This window comes from Rousettus aegyptiacus, unplaced genomic scaffold, assembly GCF_014176215.1.
Source record: "Rousettus aegyptiacus isolate mRouAeg1 unplaced genomic scaffold, mRouAeg1.p scaffold_m13_p_2, whole genome shotgun sequence".
Classification (NCBI taxonomy): Eukaryota; Metazoa; Chordata; class Mammalia; order Chiroptera; family Pteropodidae; genus Rousettus; species Rousettus aegyptiacus.
In genome coordinates, this window is record NW_023416295.1 from 121,076,488 (window position 1) to 121,097,289 (window position 20,802).

General features: G+C 38.3%; 1 protein-coding gene across 2 annotated transcripts in view; it reads right to left on the reverse strand.

Annotated features, from left to right (window-relative positions):
• SRGAP1 (SLIT-ROBO Rho GTPase activating protein 1) overlaps positions 1-18,063 on the reverse strand; it is a 228,488-nt gene extending 210,425 nt beyond the window's left edge. For both annotated transcript variants that reach the window (XM_016139894.2, XM_016139893.2), the window contains exon 1: positions 17,515-18,063. In XM_016139894.2, coding sequence (XP_015995380.2) covers positions 17,515-17,581 — 67 coding nt within the window. In that variant the 5' untranslated portion in view covers positions 17,582-18,063. The remainder of the gene's footprint in view (positions 1-17,514) is intronic.
• Between the last annotated feature and the right edge of the window lie 2,739 nt (positions 18,064-20,802).

Below are 20,802 nucleotides of genomic sequence, written 5' to 3' on the forward strand. Positions count from 1 at the left end.
GTACAGTTATAGTATCTGGCACACAATAGTTATTAGTTATTATCAGCATTACCTTTCTATTCTTATCTCATTACCCTGCTCAAAGTATTTAAAACACTAAGCTAATGATTCCTAAAATGGAAAAACAAAGAATCATTCAAGTAGACTTTCCTTTATCTGGAATAGCTGTCCTTTCCAGCAGAACTCCTACTCATCGATCAAGGCTACAAACGTCCTTCCCATGAGTCTATTGTACTCTCCCATGGAGAACTAATTTCTTCCTGTGGAATGTTTCCATAAATTAAAACACCTCTAATATAATAAATAGCAAAATCTTTGTTTACTTCTCCATCTCTAAAGCTAGGACATGACCCATAAAAAGATATGGGCTATGTTTCATTAGTTATTAATTCAATGAACTCTGCCTGAGCAAGTACTATAAGATGAAGTAGGTGCCTTGATAAAAAAAAAAAAAAAAAATCTGCCCCTGAGGCACCTACAGTATAAGAAAGGAGGGATGCTTGTTGAATAAATGAATAAATGAATGAATGAGTGATATTTAATTCCTGTATGATTATAAAAGAATTTAAGCTAGTGACTCAGAATTAAATGTTTCAATTTTCTTAACAGTATAATGGAGTCACATTATAAGCACACTTAATTTACTGGAATTTAACTACATGTCCATGTTTACTTGGAAGAGACTGAGGGAGGAAGGGAAAATCTTGTTTTCCTCAATGTCCTTTTGTTCTTTCAACATTGGCCACATGGAAGTGTGAGGCCATATTCTATAAGCAAAGAGAAATATAAGTTAATTTCTGGCTTCTAAGCGTTCATGGATGCAGTTCTGGTAATATGACGACTTGAGGATTTAAGGGTGTACTTTCGATTGATTTTTCTCATTACCATTTGACTTGAAATCCTAAACCTCACATAAGTTGAGTTTCCTTGTAAACATTTCTATAGGAATTTCATGAACTGTCAATGGATTTAGGATTAGAAAATCAAATAAAAGCTCTCATGAAACATTATAAAATTTCCTATTGATAGAAAAACTCCCATCCTTACACGAACTTGAATTAAGCATACCCACAAAACAAAGTGCACATCAGTTGTTCCACAGTTAGATGTCAAGTCTGCAGACTACCTTAAGAGTTGGTAGTGACAACAGGAAATGGAAATATATTACAGGAAGTCATAAAAAGGGTACCTTTCCTTGCCTTCTTTTTCCTTAGTTCAAAAACATATGCAGATTTTCAGGGAAACCGAAGCTTTATTTCTCAAGGTCTCATCAAGGTTTTCAATTTACCCAGACATGATATTAAAAGGCTCTTTATAATGTGAGAAACGAACAAATTATGAAGAAGGGGGGAGCAAAGCAAAAGAAGCAGGGGCCACATGCATTTTCTATAGTCTTAGTTTAAATTACCATGATTTGATGTCCATTTACAGGAATTGAGAGCAATTGTAAGAAAGGTAAAGATCCGAGGGAAATTGAGAGGAAAATTAGCATCTAAATTGGCTAATTTAAGGGCGTTACAAAACTGCTTTGAGTTTTACAGCAAGGGTTCCCAAAGAATTGTCTCTGACCCTGCAGCATCAGCACCACCTGGGAACTCGTAAGAAATGCAAATTCGGGGATGGGGGCAGGAAGAGCCAGCATACCGCTCAAACAATACCTCCAGGTAATTCTGATACAGGCTAAGTGGGTCTATCAGAAGTCCTCGCACCACTCAAAGAGGAACAAAAGCAACGAAACCCGAAATCTTAAAGTAAATTCAGAGAACTAGCTAAAGAGATGTAACTTCTTTCCCAAGAGAAATCAAGACAAGGAGAGGCCTCCTCACTTGGGAACCAGCAAGGCCTTTCAGTGGGAGTAAGAAAGAAGCTGAGCCAGCAGATTCTTATTATCCCCAGGAACAGGGCACTAAATTTAGCAAGTGTTCCAGTTTAGGACTTTTAAATATTTCTTCCCCAAAATGCCTTTTCTATTGCATACAAAGAGGCAACTCCACCACGAGTTTCCTCATCAAGTAATCAACCCATTGAGATAATAATAAGGCAACAAGTTAATGTTGGTACACAAGCTTTGAAGAAAATCACACTTTTATTTGAATTGATATAACTCTGTTTATTAAGACAAAGATGGCAATTATTTTTCCTAGCGTTTTGGAAATTTAAAGAGAGGGACTGACATGAAATCTAAGCATTTAACTTTTCATGAGGCAGCATTCTTACCTCGCTCTGCAAGATGGTTGGAACACAGGTTTGAACCCTAGTGACTCCATCCTTTAATATCTATGTGATTTTGGGGAAATTACTTCAGATTTCTAAGTTTGAGTTCATTTTCCTTATCAATATGAAAATAACCTCTCTCAAAAGCAACACACTATAAATGTTAGCTGCTGGTACTACTATAGGCAGTAACAGTAATAACTACCGCCAACATTTATATAATAACCAGGCATTTGCCTCAGGTCCCAAGTAATAGTCTGGATGCAAATTTTTTTCTGATTATTATGGGAGACTAGATCTTACTCCATAAAAATCAATTTATAAACACTTTAATGGCACAGTGAATACCTGAAGGCGAACATAGAGGAGAATGAGAGTGAAGTTATAGAACACTTGTGACAGTAAGCTACTGACCAAGGACAAGCAATGAATGTCTATCTTAGGTGTGTTTAGGAAGGGTGCCACCATGCTCAAAGGCAGGAAAGAAACACACATGTACACATATGTATACCATATATATATATGTCCTGGACTTTCTAGCGCTGCTCAACCAGCGCCTTCTCAAAAGGTGCTCCTTTTACCTCCCCTCGATGCACCTCCCCATCTTCTAAGGACAGGGACCAGGTACCACTCATCCTGCAGCAATGATCACACAGTTGGCTTGGAGTTTAGAATTTCTCATGGTACTTGCGGATTATAATTTGACCTAACTGTATTCAAACTATAGATGATCAAAATGAACACAGGGAAAAGTCATCACTGATCCTCACGGATACTATCTGTGATTTCAGGCATCCACGGGGGGCCTTGGACTGTATTGCCCTCGGATGAGGGGACAGTACTGTATTACAAAAAGTTAATTATGCTTTTTCAAATGGCTGCTCCATTTTTAATTGAATTTATATTGCGATTGTGTTAAAAATATTTACAGAAAGTCTTAAATGTGTCACCAAAAGTCTGTTTTTAAGATTGACTGTATCTCTCTAGAGTTTAAAAGACTAATTATATATATTTTTCTATACTTTTCAAATAAATACTTCATTTACAAATAAATACCTGTTGTTTGAAGCTGGGAACTCTACTTATTACAGTTTGGTTAGTACTGCAGTCTCTCCTTTACCAGGCATTTCCTCCAGTGGTCTTGTAATTAAATTGTAAAATAATTCAATAAAATTAATGCAATAAATTAATCAGATTGCTGGAGTTTGAATCCTGGCCCAGCCACTCTCCGGTTATTTAACTGTGGGCAAATTGCTAACTCATCCTGCCTTACTTTCCTTGCCTATAAAATGGAGATAAGAGTAATGCTCACCTCAGAGCATTGTGGAGGCAAGTAGAGTGTTGAACCAAAAAACTTTCTGGCATGCAGTAAGTGCTCAGAAAATGTTAGTGGATTACCACTTTTGTGAACTCTGGTTCTGGAAGCAATAATAAAGTTTAGGTTACAAAAGACTTAGTAGCCAGGAGGAGCCTAAGAAGACATGAGGACTAAATGTACTGAGGTGTCCCGGATGGGATCCTGGGACAGAAAAAGGACATTAGGTAAAAACAAAGGTAATCCGAATAATGTACGGGCTTTAATCAATTCTAAAAAGTACATAGTAAGAGTAGGGAAATAAAACATTTTCTGTTTTAAAAACATTGCACTTATATAACTTTTATGGTTATTAAAAACTTGCTGGCTAAAGTACAGGATGGTAAGGCAGAAATGGAAATCCTCTATCTGATTGGAGTATATCCTTCCGACGTCAGCATTTCTATTTGTGTTAATTATATTTATACATTTATCTATTTACTGAACAAATGTAATCATTTGCAGAATAGTTATTATAGCCTTTATTTTTGCTCAACAATATATTATTTATGCCAGTACTACTTAGAGTGGATCTGCCAACCAGTGCTGGTCAGCCAACTATTTATCTCCAGTCCGTGAGAAAATGAGGTAGGTAAATCATGGCACTGCTTCCTTTATCCAGAGAGCCTTGCTACAAAAAACCAAACAGTTCAGTGCTATGATGATTTAGGTCTTGGCACAAGCTCTTTATCTCATCGCGGATCTGCAACAAACAGTTCATTGACCATTTGGGTAGTACTGGTCTGCACCATTCCATAGAACTACATAGCTGTCTGTTTTATCCCTTTAGTAACTATTACTATTACTTGTTCTTTGTGATTTAGAGACAAGGTTGTCCTTCAAACAGAATAGTGGTGACATTCACCATTGGCCGCCTCTATACACTTTAATCTTCAGTTTCAGTGATTTGGCCTGCTTTAGAAAGGCAACATGGTGTAGAGGTTAATATTTTAGATAAATCCAATTCAAATTATGGTTCCTCTGGAACCTCAGTTTTCTAATTTGAGAATGAGTATGATGGTTACATCTATTTTTTAAGATTGGTATGAAAATTAAATAAGATTATACCTGTAAAGAGTTTAGCATGCTGTTGGGAAGTAGTAGGTCTTAATGAAAGTGAGCTTCGGTAATAATAATACTTATTATTATTACTACTACTACCTGAAGCTATTGTCTTAATTGGTGACAATTTTTTTCTTAAATAATTGGAAAGCACTCATCTCCAGAGAGATTAAAATTTCTTAACAAACTTAAATCTTACAAAGCAATCACTAAAAATATGGATTTCAATGGTTCTTTAGAAAAGCAGTGGGAGATATCTAACCAATCACCAGAAACTATACTGGGCCCAAACTTCAAAGAATTGTGTTGGTTGGCTTCCTTACATTCAGGCTCAAAGAGGCACTTTGTTACAATTACTTGCATCATGATTATTAAAGAACCTTGAGGGCTAATGAATTCCATTTTCTCTGTATGATTGCAGCTATAGATGTAGATTGCTTACCACTAACCTGCACGAGGTGTTCATTAAGGATTGCCAAAAATAAATCATTTGACAAACAAAAGAAACAATCATAGTTATTCCAGCCACTGTCAAAAGCATAATCCTCTAATCTGTTCCCAAATGATGCCTGAAACCATGGATAGTATCAAACTCTATAGATACTGTTTGGTCCTATCCATATATACATGCATCCCTTTTCACTTAAAGGAAGCCCTTTATGGCCTCTCTTCAGCAAACCCGAACAGCCAGCACCACTACCCCTGTTCTTGGGTCATTAAGTAAATTACTTGAACAGAAACACTGATAATTTAAGTGACTAAACAGATGGGTAAGCATATACAAAGAGTGGAGAGCATATATGGCTTTGAGATGCTGGACACAGGGATGAATCACATCTTAGGCGGGACAAAGCAGACAAAGCAAGATTTCATTACACTACTCAGGAATGGCGCAGGATTTAAAACTTACGAATTGTTTATTCTGTAATTTTCTATGTAATATTTTCAGACCACGGTTGACCACAAGTAATTGAAACCTCAAAAAGTGAAATGGCAGAAAAAGGAGTAATGTACCCAGGAAACTCTTTTCTAAGAAACACAAAATCTAACAAATTCTCTTTGCTCAATTCTCAAAAGGTATCGGCTTTCTGTGCCACATTATTAGCAAGAAATGGGTCCACTGTCCATAATGATGAAAAGAAAGGTGAAAATGGGCACAGTGAAAAAAAATGAAGGTAAATTAATCAAACCAGAGCGTCAGCCACAGAAAACAGTCCTGGACTTTCTAGTGCTGTTCGACCAGCACCTTCTCAAAAGGTGCTCCTTCTACCTCCCCTCGATTCACCTCCCCATCCTCTAAGGACAGGGAGCAGGTACCACTCAGTCCTGTAGCAATGATCACACAGTTGGCTCTGAGTTTAGAATTTCTCATGGTATTTGCGGATTATAATTTGACCTAACTGTATTCAGTTAGATGATCAATATGAACACAGAGAAAAGCCATCACCGATCCTTACAGGAGAACGTCTGTGTCAAAACATGCCACAGAGCCATTAACAAACAGAAAGCAAGATGAGCAGACTGACTTCTCTTCCTACTTCTCCTTGGTGAATAATATTTGGAGGCTTAATTCCATTTTTCTAACATGCTAATTTCACAGCCAGATTAAAATTTGAACTTCCTCAGAAGTGAAAATTGTCTGACTTGAGATAAGCACCTATTGTTTTCCATCTTAATTGCTGGAGGTCTGAGGGAGAGAGCTGTTTTTGTAAGCCACACCTTCAGAATAATAAAAGCAAAGGGCAAAAGTCCAGAGGTCTTCCAAAGACCAACCGAGAAGGGAGTTAGAACTGGGAGTTAGAACTGACAGCCCAGAAACTGGAACATCAGGCACTTTGAGAACTGCTGGGACTTCTGTAAAAGCTCTTGCCAGGCGGCTATTGTGCTGTGATGCCAAGAAAGCTGGAGGGTGCTACCTCTTCAGCATTACAGGTCTCTGCAGGCGGCTTTGGAGTAAAGCTCCAAGGGGTAAAATGGTAGAAGCAACTCCTCAAAAGGAAAGTTGTCACCTGAAAATTGCAACAATGAAAGACCAGACTCTGGGTGATTAGCAAGACCCCAGATTTCCCAATGGCACCTCAGATTATTGAGAAAACTGTGGATATCTTCATGTTCTGCCTTTCACTGATCCTCACTACACATTTTCATCCTAAAAGCCATTTATCCTGGAATGTTCCATGTGCAGACAACTATATGAAGAACTTAAAAGTGTTAGTGTAACATTATTTGCTGTCTTGTACAGGTATCCTCAGTGTATGGATCTCAGATTGTGAACACTATTCTGGATGGCAAGGACCAGGTTCCTGCAATTATCTTTAGGAGAAAAACCAGCTTTACTCTTCCCATAGTAACTTCAACTATATATACTATAAGATTCTCTTTCTAAAACAGAACTTAATATTGGATAAATTAAAAATAATTGTACGAAAGGTCCTAAGAGAGTAGATCTGAAAAGTTCTCATCACAAGACAAAAAATTTGTAACTATGTGTGGTGACTGATATTAACTAGACTTATTGTGGTGATCATTTCACAATATTTACATATATTGAATCATTATGTTATACACCTGAAACTAACATGTTATATGTCAATTATATCTCAATTAAAAAGCTATAATGTATTGATGGGCTAAAAAAAAAAAGCCCACCATTGAACATTAGGCTTCTATTTCCTACAGTACAGTAAGTAAATTCAGAAATGTACTACTGCATGACCCTTCTGGTTGAAACTAAAATGCTGGATAAAATGTTTTTAAAAATATGATTTTAATTATATCACCAGCTTTCACATATATAAGGAATTTTAAAGCCTCAAAACAATATAAAGTCAGTATAAAAGAGATCAAATGATAGTGAGTGCTATGCAGAGATAAAGCAGAGGAAGGGAGATGGGAAGGACCAGGAGGGGTTGAGGCTTATTATTTTAAATAGTATGGTCAAAGAAAATGCTGTCAAGAAAAAAACTTCTAATCAGACCATATTCTATGATGACAATGCAATTAAGTCAGAAATCAATAACAAAAAGATTACTGAAATAACTATACCTAGAAAATTTTAAACACACTTTAAACAGATCAAGAGTCCTGGGAAAATATCACAATGGAAATTGGAAAATACACAGAACTGAAGGATAAAAACACTGCATATATAAATTTGTAGACTGTAGGTACAGCAGTACTTGGAGGAAATTTTATTACCTTACTTATTTAAAATAGAAAAGAAGTAAAAATAAGAACTTGTAAAATAAGAACTTAAAAAAGAATCAGCAAAATAGTGCTCACAAAAAAAGATAAAGGAAGGGACTAGAGAGGATAAACCGAAGAAATAAAAAATATGCAATATAGTAAATCAATAAAGCAAAAAAAAAAAAAAGAAAAAAAAAGATTCTTTAAAAAGACCATAAAGTAAACATACCTCTGGCAAAGTCAATCAAGGGGAAAAAAAAGAAGATATACACACAAACAATTGTTATTAACAAAGAGGTATAACTGTAGATGACAAAGAGTAAAAACATATGATAATACTAAATTAATTTTATGTCGGTAACTCAGAAAATTTGTAAATTTGGAAGCAGTGACAATTTTTTTTCCTTGATGAAAGTACTATACCTAAATGATTTGACAGATGAGTTCTACTAAACATTTAAGAGTCAGATAATTCCAATCTTACATGAACTCCTCCAGAGAATAGTACAAGAAGAAACAATCCCCAACTAATTTCAAACACTATTAGTCTCAGATCAAAATGTAATTATGTTTTTTAAGAAGATAAATTAAATTTCCCCGCTTTTATTTTTTAAATGTAAAAGCATACTCATGGGTCAAAGTAGAAATCATGCTTATAGTAGTAAATGAGGATAAAAATAAACACATTATGCATCCAGCTTAAGAAAATAAACAGAATAAACCTGAAGAAAATCAGAAAGATAGTAGTAAAGAGCAAAAATTAAAAGAAAAAGAAAAACCAACAAAAATAGGTAAACTCTATTTAAGATTCAGCAAGGAGGCAGAAATAATGTTTTAAAATATCTTAAATTTCATATAGATCAGCCACTTCTTAAAAAAAAGAAGAGAATGCTATCAACATGTCAATATATTTGAAAATATACAAAATGAACAAATTTCTAGAAAAATATAACTTGTCAAAACTGATGCCAGAAGAAAGAATAATCTGTTAACTAATAAAGAAAATGACTAACAGCTGATTAGCAGTTAAAAAGTTCTTCACACAAAGAGAATAACTAGACTAAGATTAACAGTTCCACCAAAGTTTCAAGAAAGGAATATTCCTGAATTTCACACACTTCCACAAAACAGAAAGAGAAGCAATACTCTCCAATGAGTTCTGTGAAACTACTGTAACTCAGATATGAACCCAAACATATTATCAGAAAGAAAAACCTTAGGCTTATTTCATTCAAGAATTTAGAGACCAAAAACAAAGCAAAACAAAACAAACCTTAAGCTAAATATTGGCAAACTGAATCTGATTGTTTACATATATAAATTACAGGGATGAAGATAAGTTTAATTCTGGAATGCAAAGATGGTTTAATATTAGGAAAGCTATATAAATATTACTCATCACACTAACGAGTGAAAGAAAAAATACTATTAATTGATGCAAAAAGAAAAAAGATAACATTCGACGACTTATTAATGATGAAGACTCCAAGTATGCAAGATATAGAAAAGATTTTATTTAACTTGATGAAGGCAATCCATAATAAAAAAAAAGAAAGAAAAAAGAAAAAAGAAAATCCTTATCCTTCAAGGGAGGAGAAGCTTAAAAGCATTCCTTTTAAAAATGACACTGCTGCCACTTTGCACTCAAAATTCTGCCTAGGGCAAAATACAAGAAAAATAAATTAAAGCCATAATGTTTGGAAAGGAAGAAATAAGGTTGTATTTATTTGCAAAACAAGTTTTACCAAAAATAAGGAAAAATTACTAGAAATAATTAGTTAGAAAGAATAAAGCAAAGTGATTGATACAAGATCAATATGCAAAAGTAAACTGCATTTCTGTACCAGAAATAAAAAACGATTTTAAAAGAGATCTTATGAACTTAATAAAAACTGTATATATCACGAAATAAAAATAACCAAAGCTATAGGAAATATAAAAATTTACATTAAGATATTTAAAAAACTAAATAAATGCAAAAATATTTATATTCATGGGTAGGAAGAACTAGTATCAGACAGATGCCAATTCTCTTCTAACTGATTAATAATTCCATTCATTTTCAATCAAAATGCCAGTAGATTTTCTGTGACAGGAAAAACTGATTTCAAAATATATTTGAAAGAAAAAGAACCAAGATCACCAAGAAACTTCTGAGAAATAATAAGGAATTAGGATTTGGCTTATCATATATAAAGACTTAATATAAAGCTATAATAATTAAGATAGTGTAGTACTGGTGCAAGAAACTGTAAACTTACCAAGAAAACACAATAGTGTCCAGAGTTAAACTCATGCATATATGAAATTTTAATCAAGACACAAGTAGCTAGTAAATCACTTTTTAAAAGAAGGGACTAGTTAGCAAATGGAACTTAAAAAAAATTGGTCCTTTATATGAAAAGAACTAAGAATATATCGCTAGTCTATAATATGAAAAACAAATTTCAGATGAATTAAAAGTCAAAAGCAAACACACACACACACACACACACACACACACTCTGCTGCTGGTGAACATGAAGCAAGGAAAACCACAGTCGTAGAGAAGTCTGACATTGTCCTATGGACAAATCTGATTATCAGAAGTTCAATCCAGAGACAAATTTTTGCTTAGATTTGCCTTGCCCCACTCCCATCTTGGAGAAGGGTGGAGCTCGAAGTGAGATTCCTGCATCACACCAGGAAGTCTACCAAGGAGCAGGGTATACCATGGTCCAAAATACAGGAAGTACAACCTATATTATGCAGGAAAAATAACCGGAAATTCCTCGTGCCAAGCATTGGAGCTTGGTAAGTACATATAAAGCTCAGTGCACCCGTACAAAGATGCTTCCACAGTGACTGGCACACCGTTAGTGCTCAGTAACTGTTAGATGCTATTATGATTATTGTAAACTTTTGGATTCATAGAACATCTAACTTGGGGGACTGACTTTTTCTTGTCAAAGAAACATTTACTTGTCAAGTGTCATATAAAACTGAGATCTGATTTAAGTTTCCTCATGTTGAAATCACACCCCTAAGGATAGCAGACACACAGTACATGGCACCACTCTCCATCCATTTAGCTTGTCATTGCCATGCTTTTTACGGTCTCCCCCTCTCCCCTCCACCAATTATTATAAAATATTTCTCCATAGCATAAAATGTTCTTTGAAAACCACTGTTAATAACTTCATAACATTCTCTGTATACAAGTTGGTTAATCATTTCCCACCACTGGACATTTGTTTCCAGCTTTGTGACTCTTTTAAAGAAGTTACAATTTGAATTCAATTTAATTTTATACTAATACTTCACTGGACACCCTAGATAATTTTGAATGCTCACCATGTTAACTTATATGACTGAAAATGGAAAAAAATAAAATAGAATAAGCATCGCTAAGAGAGCCACTTACAACAGAGTCAGGAGACTATTAGGGCTGTGGGACCTATGCACGGCTTGTGCCTCACTCAGTTCTTGGAGTTGCTATTAAGTCGCTAAGCTCGTTGCTCAACTCAAGGCCAAGCCATAAACATCCTGGAGCCATAAACATCCTGGGACAACTGCTACATGTACACACATATAGACTTCACTTCCTTTTTTGCAGTTCTCACCTTCCTAGTTTGCATACTAGAACTAACCAATTCCTGTTAACCTAGTCAGCAATCCTTCATTTGTATGAAAGAACTACATTTTGTGTTTTTTGCCTTTCCTTGTTCTCTCCAGAGAGCAATTTGAGTCACTACTTAAATCTGTGTCTCTTAAATTCAAATCCTTTAAGACCCTAAATAAACTTTTAATTTGTTTTATAGCCTCAAATCTTTATTAGTTAACACTATTAAGGGATAATAATTCAGAACTTACTCTGTACTGTTCGATGAAGTCCTGTACCAGAAGATATGGGAGATACACAGATAATAATTTTTAATATCAAAGTGCAGTTTTTTGTCAATTATATCTCAATAGAGCTGGGAAAAAAAGTGTTTTCTAATGAAACAAAAGCAAATGATATACTGATTTTAAAAGAAAATCTTTTTCTCAAGACTATGAAATCAAGTGAGTGACTTTATATGATATTGAAAGAATCCTTTTCACCACAGGTGAATAAGATCGATTGGCCTTCAGTTTTCATTTCCTATATAGCTTCGTTGAACAAAGGTATAGAAAATATAAAAACAAAAGTTGTAAGCTAACACATGGAACTATACTTTAAGGTTCTGTTAATTACATTTAGATAAAAGATGACAATATTGTAGCAGAAACCTATGTCTTAAAATAAATTAAATAAATAATGACACTATATTCTGCCTTACAAGAAACTGGGAATCTGTCTGGATTGCGTATTACATCTACCTTTTTAATTCTACCATGAAACTCACTCCATTCCAAAAGTACATGGCATTTTATCAGGATGATTCAAGATTCACCCACGTTGGGATCGTTTCAGGTAGCAGATTGGAGATAATGTACTTGAATTTCAAAAAGGTTATCTAAGTCAGAAGGTAACAAGCAGCAGAGATGTAAAGGAAACCAGAATTAAACAAATTGATTATTAATTTTTATTGACTACTTATTACGTGACAAGCCTGTAGCAAATGCTTTCCACAAATCACCTCTACGAAGCCTCACAAAGACAAGGAGGCATGTACTATCATTACCCACATTTTACAAATGAATAAATTGACTCTTTGAGATCACACATCTAATTTAGTGGCAGGGCTGGATGGCTAACACCAAAGTTTCTGCTCTTAAACACTATGTTCTATTTCTTCTCATCCTGAAATATCGACATTGTCAGTAAATGACCAACAAATAAAAATACTTTCAGATAACTAAGAAATCTCTCCAAGCAACTGTCTCTAATTCCGCCTTCGAACTACTAAAACAAAAATAGACTGAGTGATGAGACATACAGCTTACTCCCTTTCCTTTATTCTAATTCTTAGTTGTCTGAATTGAAGTGAAAATAGCACGAATGAAAAAAAGGGTCTGGTCACCCTACAAAGTAAACTCTCAAACCGGAACCAAAGGTGGGTATGGGTGGTTCCAAAACTGGGTGAACCAGCACAGGAGTACTCAAACCCACCTGGATGGTGAGGGCTGAGGTTTACCATCCTTCGCATACTCCAAACTTCAGTGTGTGTCAGGACATGCTTTTGCTCAAAAATTTCTCCAAAACTATTCCTTAACATTTTTTGAACTCCATGTAACTGATGAGGCTTTCTGGGCAACATGAGAAGGCTTACTGCAATGGCCACAATTAGCTTGACCAAAATATCGAGCAAATTGCATCTGCACCTATTCGCCTTTGTTTTTCTTGATCATAGGGTCACCATGTGAAGCTGCTGCCTGGGCACAGTGGTTTCTTGAAATGATCTTGGTGAAAAAAACAACTTGGTTACAATTCATCAATTTACCTAACTCCTGTTAACAGACCAGAGTTGCTATTCTCTTTTAGGTCCAAATACAATTCCTTCAGTGAATACAGTCTAAATAGGTAAGTGTTCTATCTCTACTCTACTTTGTGAGGAATTTAAAAGTAAACCACTGCTACTGAAAACAGATGACTTGGGTTCTAGTTCGTGGTAGTTAACTGTGTAACTCTGTTATCATGCCTCCTTGCATCATGTAAATGAGTGAGTTGAACAGGAAGTGTTTAAAAGTCCCTCCCAGCTATAAAGTTTTAATTCATAATTAAAATTGCTGTTTTCTATTCCATGTTAGATGACAGAACATTAGATGCAGGCACAGGTTCCATATTAATGACAGTAGCACTTTTAATTTCCCTATTAAAACCTATTGTATGACACGGGGTCATATCTAATTGAGCTAGCATTTCCTCAGGTTCTATCTGCCACCAAAATGCACTATTTGTAGTTCAGGCAGCAGAGTGGTCAAAGAACAACAGATTTTCTTGGTACTTCCTGTACATATGGCATATACATGAGTATGAGATTATCCCTAGGAAAATATTGCAAATAAGAGCTGTCAACTCTTAGCAACGAAGAACGCACATTATTAAAAGCAAACACAACCTCCCATCAACACATTCCATCTCACAAAATGTGTGTTTTGATATTTTTGGTTCTCATATATGAACCAGTATTTTTTTACACGCGCTCTACAATATTTTTGCTGTAGAATTCAAAAATTACATAGATCACTAAAACCCACAGATAACCCCCAAATCTTCTGTTAGCCACATGTTAACAGTCTTTTCCACTGCTAGCTAAACTTTTTGCCAGAGATGCTAGCAAGCTGCACAGCCAAATGGTTTGCATTTCATATGTTTTTCCAGAGAAGATTGTTTTTTAAGGGTCCACACAAACAAGAGATTAATTTCTCCGGATTCTAAATCTTTGGGAAGTTGACCAACATATATGAAATGGTCAGTAGTTTTCTTCCTAGCAAAGACACTCCTTTTAAATTACTACTTGTGGTCCCTTTGTCCTTGATTTAAACCTATCTAATCTTTAACTGCTTTTATAACTCTGAGTTCTCTCTCCTCCTACATTCTGTGCTATACTTTTCTGAATGTGGTTTTATTATTTTTATGTATCCTCTATTACATTACATTTTAATTCCCTGAAAACTCAAATAATACACCGTATTTGTGAATTCATTATGATAAAAGTGAAAGCGAAGATGATTCTTTCAAAACAACACAGCTGAGAAAATGTGAAAAAAACTTGCAAATTATACTAGGTGATTAATACGAACTAACGTGACATCTTCAATTAGACTCAAAGATCTTTAGGACTGGGAGAATCTAAACTCCTTATCTTATAGGCAAGAAAACCAAAATCAAGAGAGACGCTAAGTGACTTGCCCAATATGACACATCTAACTGGATAAATTTATGGTCTTATGCATAAAATGATACATCACTACCTAGGATGGTTCTTTTCACAATTGAGAATAACTCCATGAAGTCTGTTCCCAAAATATGTGTAGGCAGCTACAGGGGCAAAATCCTACATCTGAAGTCATTCCTTTAGATCAATCTATTACCTCAGAATTTCTGAAATAAATGCAACTGGTTTAGGGAAATGGAAGAGAATAAGACAATACTCTATTCAGTTCTAAATCAGAAGGTAAAACACAAACAACTATAATCAAAAATGACTCTTGAAATCACCCATACACCTAAGTCGTCTTACATTCTGTGCTATACTTTTCTGAATGTGGTTTTATTATTTTTATGTATCTTCTATTGCATTACATTTTAATTCCCTGAAAACTCGAATAATACACCGTATTTGTGAATTCATTATGATAAAAGTGAAAGCAAAGATCAGAGTCCAGTATCTTTATTCATTGGAACAGACTACCTTCTCCTAATGAGGCCAACACAGCCAGGGTTTCCTTCAGCAATAGAATAGGCCACATTTCTTTTGTTTACCATCAGATGAAATAGCTGGCTAGAATTAAGAGTTGGTTGTTCCAAAAATACACATCTTTAAACACTGGACTAGCACTCTGCTGGGGTAACACACTCAGCCTTAAAGAGGGACTCAGGAAAAGAAACAAAACTGGAGTCCTGACTTTCAGGCTATCCTTACCTAAGGAACCTACTCTCACAATGTGGAACTGCTGGTCTCATGCACTACCTGATGGTCATTTCTCTCCCACTCTCTTCTTGATTTTGCCTACAAGTACAGGTGAATCCATTAAATGCGTCTAAGATCCAATTCCACTGTATTACTCTATTCCTATATTTCTGTATGGATATAATGACCTGGGCTAGACACAGGATGTGGAAGTACTGCAGGAGAGGTAATTAAAATCTGGACACAGGCTCTGATGAGAAGGGCAGGTCAAGTGAAGTCAAGAGTCATAAAGCAGCCTAAGGATTTCAGGGTGTGCGTAAGTGAGGAGGATTGAAAGAAATAGATCACCCTTCTATGGGACAGAATTTGTTCCAAAAATAATCTTCACCATGTCCATTTTTCCTTGGGTTGAATTTTACATACACATTTAAACATTGCAACACATCCCATTTGACTGGTTTTCAACATAGAGAGTTCTATACTCTAAAGCATATAAATAACCATATAAGTAACCATATAACTACAAAATTGATACTGAGAGAAATTAATCATGAGAATATTTTTCAGGTAAGGACTTGAACATGGACAAATGACCTCAGAGCATAAATAACTAAACCAACATTAGGAAGTACACTCCGCCAGCCAGTGCTCCAGGCAGCAGGAAAACCAGACTGCCACCCGTGAAGATCTGCCTGCCACAAAGAGCCATGTGGAAAAACTGCACAGGGGAACTGGTGATTATGAAGAGGAGTTCTACCTTAGAATGAAAGGTTTTAAACTGTGTTGTACTCATTAAGAAAAGAAAGGTTATGCTCATTAGAAAGCTTACCTGTCTCTAAGGAAATAATTACTTCTCTGCTAATAAAACTTCATGTCAATGGAACCAGTTCCTCTAAGTATAAATTATCTCAATTACACACAGATAAACATCTTCCTGAGCCATGTTTAGCTTAACTCCATGAGGGGGTGGGGGGTCTGCAAAAAGGAAACAGGAGTCTCTGGGCTTGCAATGTGTTTGCCTAGCATCTTGGTCCAGATTTCAAACTCCCCTATCAGGTCCTCTCACAGGACTCCAGGCATTTTCACAACTTGACCATACAAAAGAACACCCAGGCTGCTCCTGTGTTTCCCTAGGCAAGTACAGGAATGCCTTTCTCCCTGGCCTTTCATAAGAGTGTATCTGTACATGCACAGGTGTCTATGTAACAATTTTAATGAACTTTGCATTGAATGGTCCAAATAACAGTAGTGACCTAAACATTCCAACCATTGTCTCAACAGAGAAACCTACCCTCACGAGAGGAAAAAAACAACAAACATATTTATGAAACATCTCAACAGCAACACAAAATATTTGAACTGAAGAGAAAATATATTTTTAAATCACAAAGTATGTTAAGTAAAAATGCATAATCAATCTTAGATTCCTTCATTAGTTGACAATGTAAATAGACTGAAATTACTGCTTAAACATTCAAATCTTCCTTGTACAGGTAAGTGGCTTTCAGCAAATGATAAAGCAATATTCCGGTGTGAGTGTGAAAGATGGCACTAAATTCTGGCCCATTATAAAGAAGAAGTCAGATTCCACTAGTCTTCGCTTGGTTTAACTACCAGGCTCCTAGGGAGCTGTTTTATAAAAAGGGGCCTGGCCCTAATAAATTAAGAGTGAACAGTGTAAATGTCAAAACTGTCTGCATTCAACGAAGCTCTAGACCACTCCGTGTCCAGACTTCAGAAAAACGACTCCTTAAAAATTATGTTGTGACAATGGTATCATTATAAAAGAATAACAAGGATGATGCTGATGATGCTGATGATAACTGGGCAGGAAACACTACTGCTGCCTGCCACCCATGTAAGTTGCCACCATGTAAGTTGCACAGCTGAAGGTGGTTAAGTTAAAGCCAGTTCTCTCCCTTTTGGAGGTGCGCGCTGGCAGCCAGGGAAAGCCATCCGCTTTCCAGCTCCCTGTGGGGTTGACGGGACTAGGACTGGAACGGGAATTGGCTTGTAGGAAGCCCCGGGTGGCTCTGCTAGGCGCTCGAACTGTCCCTAGCAACCTTCCTCCAACGCGGATCCCAAGTTAGAAATGCAACTCCCCGAGCACAATGACAAGCAAGCACACAAAAGGAGCAAGGCGGCCGCTCCCATCCTTACCTTTGACTTGACTTTCATACTCGGCTATGATCTCTTTGTCCTTTTTGAATCTGCTCGGAGTGGACATTATCCAGCTGTTCTGGGTTTGCTTTCAATGGGCAAGTTAGGTTAGGTGGTCACAAACCAGTCTCCTTGGAGAGGCAGCGAGTTGTACTCCCACACGCCGGGAACCCAGAGGCGGCACCGACAGGAGGTAAAGGAGGAGCGAGAGGAGGAAAAGAGGAGCGAGCCGAGGACTAGATTAACCCGGGCGCTGGCACCATACTCTCCGGCTCGAGCTGCCGTCGGTGATCCGGAGGGGAGCCCGAGGCCGGAGAGGCCCGGCACGCAGGCAAACTCCAACGAGCGAGGGACGGGGGGGCGTCTCCCTGCCCACCCCACCCGGAGCCCGGCTACTTCCTCTACCACCGCTGGGCGGACGCGGGGTTCGCGCCGGCGCTTCGCACCATTGTTAGAAACCCGCACCCGGCGCTCGGGGCAGGGCCAGCGAGGGCGGGCGGACGCCCCGGAACGCGCCCGCCGCGGACGCCCCGACCCTCCCTCCCTGCTGCAGCCGCCCGCTCCTGGGCTCAGGGGTCCCGCCCGGGCTGGAGATGCTGCTGCCGCGGCCGCCGCTCTTCCGAGGGCAAAGGCTGCTGCTGCCGCGCGGCCGGGCAGAAGGACGCGCAGCCCCGAAGCCCGTCCCGCCGCCGCGCCGCTCGAACGCGTCCTGGGCGCAGCCCCGCCGGAGTTTGGGTCTCCGGAGCCGGCGCCGCGAGAAGCCTCCGCCTCCTCGGCCACCCGGCGCCGAGGACACCTTTCCCCTCGTCCCCCTTTCCGCTGCTGCCCCCAGGAGGCCGCCGGCGACGCGCACACTTGCACTCGCGCCGGGAGGAGCCGCGCCCCCAGCGGCCGCAAAGTTGCCGGCGCGCCCACGGCCGCGGATCCCGGGCCCCGGCTGGAGAGGTGCGGGCGCGGCGGCCGGGGGTGCCGCGCGGGACGCGGCGAGGTGCGGCAGGGCTCGCAGGAGGCGCCCGCGCTGTCGCTGGAGCCCTTCTCCGTCCCGGCTGGGTGGGGAAAGCCGGGCTGGTCGCGGAAGATGGACACCTCCCGTGGCCAAGCGCAGCCCCGCCCCGCAGCCCTGGGCAACGCCCCCCGCGCCTCCCTCGGCGATGCTCCGCTCGACGCCAGCGGAGATCGCAGCCCCGGCGGCTGGGAAACCCCTTCCCGACCAGAGGGACACTTTGACTGAGAGTGGGAGTGCTGGAGAGGGCTTTTTTCAGACTTCATTGGAGACATCCAGAGTTAGATGTCTCCGTGACGGAAAGGGATGTGACTCCGAAATGTTGGACTCCAGTAGGAAAATTGGAGACTGGATTGTGAAAGACTTGGCAGTTAACGATCAAAGGAGGGCGAAGCTCATCAATCTAGGCGGAGAAGATAATCGGCTTGAACACAGTATTCTCTCCATCCTAGAAGTGGTCGACGAGCTAGGATGGTGGGAAAGGCGGGGCGTAGGAACAAGTCACGCAGGAAATCACTAACGTTTTGATGGACACATTATACCCCTTAGGACCTTACCTGGCTCCTTTCAGATTTCTTCTCAAATATTATGGGCTTTGACTTACCAAAGTGTCCCAAAGGCGTGTCCACTATAAAAATGTTTTCCCTGCAAAATCTAAAGAGAGTCAGAAATCTTAGAATGATCATTCATTCATGTACCCAATGATAAACTTTCAAATTCTTAATGAGAGCCAAATACCAAACTAAGAGGTATTTAGTGTTTAGGACCTTGCCCTAAAGGATCTCAAGGTCTATTGTATAAATAAATAATTATAGGCAGTACAAAAATGCTGTAAGAGAGAAATACTCTCGGCTTTGGGAGTCCTGAGGAAGGAAAAGTGGGCAGAATAAGAGATTTGGGGAGAAGTGGTATTTGAACTGGATTTAAAGGATGAATAGTTTAGTAGTTTACCATCTCAGAGAGGTAAAGGGTTGTATTCCAGGGGGGAAAGGGAGTATCATACTTAGGTAGTTGCAAATAGAGTTAGAAGATGCTTTCCACTAAAACACCAATCCCTGATAGGAAGTAAAAAATATTTTAGAATTTTAAATATATATACATTTTTCAACCGTGTGTGCACAGTTTTTAATTTGTATAATTTGTATAGCTTTTTAAAATCTAATTTTTTAGCTTTTTTTTTATAATAACAATAGAATGCAAGGGAAATTTTTTTTTTTAAGTTTTTGTCCATTTTGCCACACACGAGGTTAACTATGGAACCCTAATTGCCATAATTTCACGTGGAACTACTGTAAGAATGTAGACTGAAGAGCTAGAATATCTAAAGCAGAGGCTGGGAAGGAAGGTCTGGGCCAACTGGGAGAGGCTTCCTTTGCTGAGCTCTTAGACACAATTCTGCAGACAGAGAAAGCCTTTAAGTGGAGAAGTGTCATGATCATATACATGTTTTATAAAGATAACTGTTGGTAGTGTATAAGGGTGGGTTGGCCATGGGAGAGAAAGATGGACCAGGGGCAAGCAGCTTGCTTTGGTGATTATTGTAGTTAGATCTAAATGTGATTCATATTACCTATCCATGGTACTAATGGAATTTATTTTACATTTGCTCTTGGAAAGTATAATTTGACTGCAGAGAATGTAGCCCCTACAAATGAATCTAGACCCAAACCACTGTGGTAGGTATAAGTCCAAGACAGGGTGCCCAGGGGTGAATACTAGTTTTGGTGCTTCCTGAGTGAGCTGAAAAATAATTACTACACCTCTCTAGGCCTCAGTTTCCTAATCTGTGCAATGGGTTAATGCCTAGCTCCTCTGGGTGAATGAGCACTTACTGAGATAATCTTTTAAAAGTGCTTACAGTAGCACCAGGCCATTGTACATATCCAGTGAATGTTAGTTATCTTTGTTATTATCATTTGTTTTAATCTTCGAAATTTTAACGCCTATAGAGCCTGGAATTCCTAGGTGGTCTCCCATCCAAATACTAACCAGGCCCAACCCTGCTTAGCTTCGAGGATCAGACGCAATTGGGCTCATTTAGAGTGGCATCGCTATAGACTAAGAAAACTATTTAAAAATCAGAGACAGTATCTTAATTACCTTTGATTTCATCATGGTGTGAAATAGTCAATATTTTGAATGTTAATGTCTTAATGTTAGTAAGCCATCATCTTATTGTCATTGAGGATTGGGTCCCATCCACTGAACAAAGCATTTTACATGCATTCTCACAAGAACCCTACAAAGTGGACACCATTGTCTTCATTTTACTGATGACAATCTGG